This window comes from Akebia trifoliata, chromosome 11, assembly GCF_017979445.1.
Source record: "Akebia trifoliata isolate Shusen 1 chromosome 11, ASM1797944v1, whole genome shotgun sequence".
In the NCBI taxonomy this organism is placed as follows: Eukaryota; Viridiplantae; Streptophyta; class Magnoliopsida; order Ranunculales; family Lardizabalaceae; genus Akebia; species Akebia trifoliata.
The window spans coordinates 10,766,166-10,773,224 of NC_141385.1; the positions used below are offsets into that span (position 1 = coordinate 10,766,166).

General features: G+C 35.2%; 1 protein-coding gene across 1 annotated transcript; it reads right to left on the reverse strand.

Moving 5' to 3' along the window:
* Positions 1-1,790: 1,790 nt before the first annotated feature.
* PTAC7 (plastid transcriptionally active7) lies at positions 1,791-6,744 on the reverse strand. Its single transcript, XM_086458662.1, has 4 exons — positions 6,608-6,744; positions 6,465-6,518; positions 6,325-6,378; positions 1,791-2,308 (listed from the first exon to the last, which is right to left on the reverse strand). The coding sequence occupies exons 1-4, from the start codon at positions 6,668-6,670 to the stop codon at positions 1,979-1,981; spliced, it is 501 nt and encodes a 166-aa protein (XP_086314788.1). The 5' UTR covers positions 6,671-6,744; the 3' UTR covers positions 1,791-1,978.
* Between the last annotated feature and the right edge of the window lie 315 nt (positions 6,745-7,059).

Below are 7,059 nucleotides of genomic sequence, written 5' to 3' on the forward strand. Positions count from 1 at the left end.
TGGAGGAATTCTGCTTTTTAGGTGACACATATCCCTTTTATCTTTAAAAAAAATACTAACATACCCTTTTACATTTATTTAATATGTCACCTAAAATTTTCAAACTAATGATTTGTCCCTTGATTTTGATACTCTTTTATTAACCAATGGAACATTAACCTCATTATCATTATTACCATCACCACTATATCATCACCTTCACCATCACCATCACCAATTTCTTCATTACCCTCACTATTAATATTACTACTATATTACCAATTTTTTGGTTTTTGAAACGAGATGTATAAAAACATAAAATGGGTGCGCACACGCACACGCACACACATACAACAATGGCAGTAAATCAGTTCCAAAATGTTACAAGCATGATACATACTCTGGTCACCATAAAAGAAGTTAAAAGGACAATTTTGACACTATTTCCCCATAAAAAAGTGTATCCCAAGGGAATCGTAGTGAAATTGTCCATGTCAAGGAGTCGATTGAGTATGCCACCTTGTGAGTCATATTATCGCGACTCCCTGACATGACAAGTTGGGGAACAATAGCTCTATACGTCTCAGGATACACAATTACAATTCCCCAAAAAAAGTGTTTTCCTACAGTTTCCGAACTTGTCCACATCAGAGAGTCAATTGAGTATGCCACCAAACCACCAAGTCATATTGTCAGGACTCTTTTAAGGTATCCTATGTTTTCAAACTGATGCCATACCCATTGACTGCAGTCTTCTCAGAGAGGCTAATAAAATGACCTAAATAGCCTCATCTTCAACGTCCTCCCAAAAATGTATTATTTTAATAGCAAATTACCAAATCAACACAGCAAAATAAAAATTACCAAAACTTACTCATTTTAATTCCGAAAAAGGTAAATTACCACTTCCAAAATTAAAATATTTTAATAAAATGAAAAGTTTTAAAATGAACAATGTTTTTATACCAAAAATACCCTTTTTAACATCCTTTTATAAAACAATATACATATCCCTTTCTTTAAGTAAACAAATAGAAATATAATTGTTTTAGTACAGTAATATTTTTTTTTTCAAGATTTAATTTATTTTAGCACTCGACGATCTTGTAGAATTGAGAACTCGTAAATCATCATTTTAGTTCGAGTTAAGGTATCGTAGATCTATAACCAAACTTGCATATCTAATCCCTAAGCATATAAATATTTGTTTTAACCATGGAATTTGCGGATTTTCAGATCTCCATCAATACCGAAAAATTGTCTACAAGACCATCGAGTGTTGAAATATACTAAATCTTGAAAAGAAACATTACTCTACTAAAATACTTATATTTCCATTTGTTTACTTAAACAACTGTACATGTAATTATGTATATTGTTTTATAAAAGAATGCTAAAAGAGCATTTTTGAAATTAAAACATTGTTCATTTTAAATCTTATAGTTTTAGTAAAATATTTTAATTTCGAAAACAGTAATTTATCATGTTTGGAATTAAAATGAATAGTGTATCATTTTGGTAATTTTTAAATTTTTGGTGCACTTTTAGGTAAAATACCCTATTTTTAATCCCTAGGGTAAAATTTAGGGTTTAATATCATTTTCGACTTTGAGATTCTCTTTTTTTCAACTTTCAAACCTCAAGAACAAAAGATAAAGATTTTAAAGGAAGGTGACGAAGATGGATTTTTAGGAAGAGAAATCAAGGTTTTATGGTAAAAGAAAGACAAGACCAAATAGATTTTTAAAAAATTAGAGAGGTTCAAGAGTTCAAAGACTATGGGTTTTGGGGAAAAGATCAAAGGGCAGCAATGGTACCAGATAAAGAACACCAATGCATTGATAGAAAATGAAGTTGCACTCAGATAATATATAATGTTGCAGATCTTGAAATTCATCTAAACGATAACATCAAACCTGAGCCATTAACTTACCATCAGAACAGCCTTGGCAATGTTGTGAACTGAGTGGCAGTTGTAAGTGATCTTGGTCCTATATGTTTATAGTTCTTCTCTTAAATAATCAGGCCCGGGCTTGTAAGGGTCAGGTTCCAGGTAGGCCTCTGGACGGTAGAACCCAGAATCATTCACTCGGTTACTCAGCACATGAAGAATGGCTTTCTTACTCCCATATTCATCCCGGTTGTTCTCAACATATGCTTTGGCCTCCGCTGCTATCTCATTTACAAAATCGAATCGGTTCTCTTCTGATAACAACAGCCTCTCTATGTCCATTGTCAAGAGCTTTCCCGATTCCTTTATCTTCCTCACCTGTTCTTCTAGGAAAGGGACTCGCTCCATCTTGTACCGCAACTTGTCATCCTTCTTCGTCTGGGAAAAAAAAAGTCGAAAACCATATGGCAAACGTGTAGCCAAAAAGATGAGAAGACTTAACTTTTTCATAATAAGATTAGCATCGAAATATGTGAGATATAGAACACTAGATTTGGTTATGGAAGATCACAGAGGAACATTAAAATTAACAAACATATATTGGCTCGGTATAATAAATGATAGCATCCATCCATATATTATTATATAGTAGAGATTCTCGTTGTATTACATTATCATTCTTCAAATAATGCAGATCCCACTCCTAATGGGACAGTTTTCCAAAGAAACTTCCTTCTGGCATCTAAACGCCTTTAGGGTCCAACTTGTAAGGATCTCTAATATCGCCATGATCTTCAACTTATCTCAAATAATGAGGTCTCCAAAGGAGCTCTACAAACCAATATGATTATTGAATTTATAGTAGATTAGAAGATCCATCAATTCTCCTGCCTCTTTTGCAGAGGAAGCACGCATCCAGTATGATTTTCTTTCTAGTAATTAGAAGATCAACTATGACAATTGTAGATGCAAAAACTTGCACTACCTTGAGATTCCCACTGAATTCTGATTCCTCCTTTTCCTATACACCTACGTGTGTCTGCAACACCACATCTCCGACGCCCATGTCAGAATCTTAGTATAAGAAAAATAGTATTTAAGATTTTTAGGGAGAAAATCACATACCTCAACAGTGCCCTGTGCCCTTTTATTTATAAGGACTTCTTCCATGATTTCCGCTCTTTCCGTTTCAACCGTTTCCTCACTTCTTGGGACTTCCCTTAATTCTCAAGAATATGGTTAAATTCCTGATTTTCAGGGATTCGATGTTTCCGAACTACTTCCTTGATCCTCGGAATCTCGGTTTAGGATAACAACCGATCTCCCTTCTTCCAATCTTCTCTGCTAGGTCGGATAGTCAGCAGAATCTTCTCATAATTGCCATGTGTCATTCTTCGAAGAATGTCCTCTACAACAATCTTTTTAAGCAATGTGGTCCATACATACATATAACATCACTTTAGAAGGAACTTGGTTTTGCCAAAATACTTAAACTGGGAAGCTAATAAAAGGAGGTCGAGATGATCTACCAGATTGCATGGAAAAAAAGACTTAGACAATGAATTACACATAAGATCCCATTTAACGAAAAAGTCCTCAAAAAATATACCTTTAAACTTCCCATTTACACCAAAGAAATAACAAACTGACAATACTTAAAAGAACTTCCTGAAGAGAAGTTTCCTTCCCTTCAAAGATTCTCAAATTTCTTTCCTTCCAAATCCCTCAACAAACTGAAAAAGGGGTAAAGTCCACAAAATTCTTTCTATGGGGAAATGCTTGGATACCCTAACATTGAAAAAGCTGCCTAACTAATTTAGGAAATAACCAATGGGTATGGAATCAAGAAATTATTCAACTCATTACAAGCACAACACAAGAAGCAAAAAAATTGAGCGTTATCCAACCACATTTAATCAACAAATCCATGGTTAAAGCTTTACCTCAAGCTGCAAGCCAGGTAAAGAAAACAACTTTTGAAGGAACTTTCGGACACCAAATGGCTACATAAAGAAAAGCCGGTGAAGGAGGCTAAAGAGGTGAATAGGAGTTTACTGGAAAAAATTTGTCCTGGTTACTGGTCCAAACCCTTTGGTTGTCATCCATGTGCTTCTTAGGAACATGGGAAAGAAGATTAATAAGATTGACAGTCTTTTGAATCTCCCAATTAGTAAAATCCCTCTTGAAATCAAAGTCCCAAGACCACTCACGGCCATTCCAAGCCATGAAGGAAGAAACTTGATGATTTTTTTTTCTTGAGATGGAAAATAAATATGGGAACTGAACACAAAGAGGAAAGCTTATACACCACCTATTTTCCCACAATCTAACCTTGTACCCCTTCCAACATGATACAATATTCTTGACCAAAACCAAGAAGAACCTTAAGAATACCTTTCCAAATGCTACAACGAGACGGTGACAATACTAAATATAAATGAGTAGGCCCTGACTACACTAGAAAGGAGTAGGCTGAAAAGTCGTAGTGCGCTAGTAGCTCAATTACAACGACCCTGATTACACTATAAAGAAGTAGGCCCCCCTACACATAACTTGACGCGCTTCGACCTCCCCCCCCCCCCCCCCCCCCAAAAAAAAAAAAAAAAAAAAAAAAGAAAAAAAATGAAGATTTCACTTCCTTACTCTCCCAAATGAAACAATTCTCCCAATATTTTTCCTCAATTATTTTCCTCCCCAGACTTTGTTTCTCCACTCCGAACCTCCAAAGCCATTTGCCAAGGAGAAGTTGATTCAAGCGCCTAAAACCCCTTCATAAAACTTTGAGTATTACTCTCCATGAGCTTACGCAATACCTAGAATGAACTACATGGTGTATCCCAATCACGGTTGACTACAAAACCTATTGTTTCAAAACATTCTAAATACAACAACCCTTCCCATGCTCTTAACTAAGTTGCCTACCTATCTCCTTTTGTTTAAGGATTATTGCACCCATCAAAGTTGAGCTAAAAAGCTTGCCTTGTGGAAAAGAGGATGAGTCACAATACACCAAATGCAAACTATTTCCATGTTGCAGTGATAAAGATGCAGATGTCAAGAGCTTGACACATATAAAAAGTGTCAGAATTGGCTAACCCTAAAAAAAAGGATTTGTAGACAAAAAGTCTCAAACAACACTAAATAATGTGAAAATAGATCTCTTATGTTTTCTAATCTCTATTTAAGCTAGGTTTTATAGAGTTTTTAAACGCAACAAAAAATTGACTCTCTACTTCTGATTTTCTTTTGTTCTATTATTTAGGTCTGTCACTGGAGTACATCTGAGAGTTCTAGCATCTTTATTATTGTGTTTATAATTGAAGATCTACTCATTGAATCCTTGGAGGAAAGTCGAACAACCCTAAAGCACTCGAGCGGGGCGATTATTTCCTTTAGGTCAACGTGCACAGCACGTGCCTCAGGATATTATTACATCTTGGTTTCTATTTTGGACATTCTCTACAGCGAAGATAAACATACTTGCAACTTGTTATTGTTCTACTGGATATATATTTCTACAGACTCTTTAGATCCGAGTCAATTTATTATTTTCCTAGTTTGGTTAATCAATTAGTTTGTCTCTGATTAATTTGAATTAATTGTTTCCTTATCTAATTTTGACAATACGAAGATGGCAGAACTCTCAGAGGTACTCCAATGACAGACCAAAATAACAGAACGAAAGAAAATCAAAAGTAGAGAGTCATTTTTTTGTTGCATTTAAAAACCCTAGACAAACCTAACTTAAATAGAGATTAGAAAATAGAAGAGATATGTTCTCTCTAAATCACTTATCCCCGAACTCCAAAAGACTATCTCAACGAGTAGCAAAACAATGACACGTTTGAGATTCGTTAAACTCACAAAAGATATGTAGTAAAAAAAATAAGTCAAAGAAAAGAGAAAAGGAGTTGGATAAAATATTTAAAAGAAAGATATGTGGTAAAAGAATAACACTATTTCGATTTTTTTCCCATTTTTTCGTTTTTTTCTTTTAACTTTTTCCCTTGCCGACTTATTCCCGAACCCCTAACTCGGTGACTATGCAATAGAGTCAAATCCTATGCTTCTAAAGCTTACACACTCCTATTACTCAAGCATCAAACACACTCTTATTTCACCTCTGGTCTCAATAAATTAATGTACTTTTATTTTTCCGACTGTAGTCCTACTGAAGCCATTAAAAGCAACAGTTGATTCTCATTTAGTGTTCTTCCAAAGCTTTCATTTTGCACTAAAACTCAACAATTCTTCCAAGATTGGTCTATATAGTAATTTCATGTCAACCTAGGTGCTTATACACCAATATTGTCGAACTGCACGGATGAAATGCAACACCCTAGTAACTAATCTTACATCTATAGTTCCATAATAAACAAATCTAACACTTATAAATAAGAATTAACATGAAACTGGAATGCAATTAAAAATAAATCAGTGAAATTTCTTCGTACCAGTTTTCTTCGCCGCCATACTCGTCTTCGATTACCACCATTTTGCGACAAATCCTGCCATTAATTAACCAAAGGAACGAATCAGAGACTAATTCAAGTGAAAACTCTACACCAGAGGGAACGAGAGAGAGAGAGATGACCTGTGCCTCAACGGATAAGTTCAAACGCCATGGATTTCTTGCTCTCACCTCGATCTTCAGAGACAGAGAGGGAAACAAAGGTGAAAAAATTAGGGTTTCCGCGGAAGCTTATTTAACTCACAATAGTGAGAAAAAATACTTACAGACGAAAGCGAAGACGAATGCAGAAGAGATGAGGAGATGAAATGTACACTAGTGAGAGCCATTAAACAACTTCCTCAGTTTCTCGACCGAAACTTATCGTGACTGTTCTTTTATACGTTTGCTGCTCTACTTAAAAGACATCAAAACTACTGAAAAATAACTGAAATGCCACTTCTCCTTTGCTTGTACTTCGTATTTAATTGGAGAGATGATTTTCTGACTCCCCCACGTAGCATACTCAAAATACTCTTCTGATGTGGCATGACCTAGAATCATATACCTTTTTGCCTCGGGATACATATCCATATATATATTTATGGAGATGTACATTGTGAATCCCGATGAATAGAGATCTATGGTTATAGAACATGCCATATCAGGAGAGTATTTTAAGTACCCCACGTGAGGGACTCGGGGGATCACAACTCATTTAATTGTTGCTTCTCTTTCA

Excerpts from the sequence above, each read along its gene's own strand:
- PTAC7 (XM_086458662.1), bottom strand. The coding sequence starts at position 6,670 with ATGGCTCTCACTAGTGTACATTTCATCTCCTCATCTCTTCTGCATTCG. Across the intron at positions 6,519-6,607 it reads ATTCGTCTTCGCTTTCGTCT|ATCGAGGTGAGAGCAAGAAA; the intron begins GTAAGTATTTTT and ends CTGTCTCTGAAG. Across the intron at positions 6,379-6,464 it reads ACTTATCCGTTGAGGCACAG|GATTTGTCGCAAAATGGTGG; the intron begins GTCATCTCTCTC and ends AATTAATGGCAG.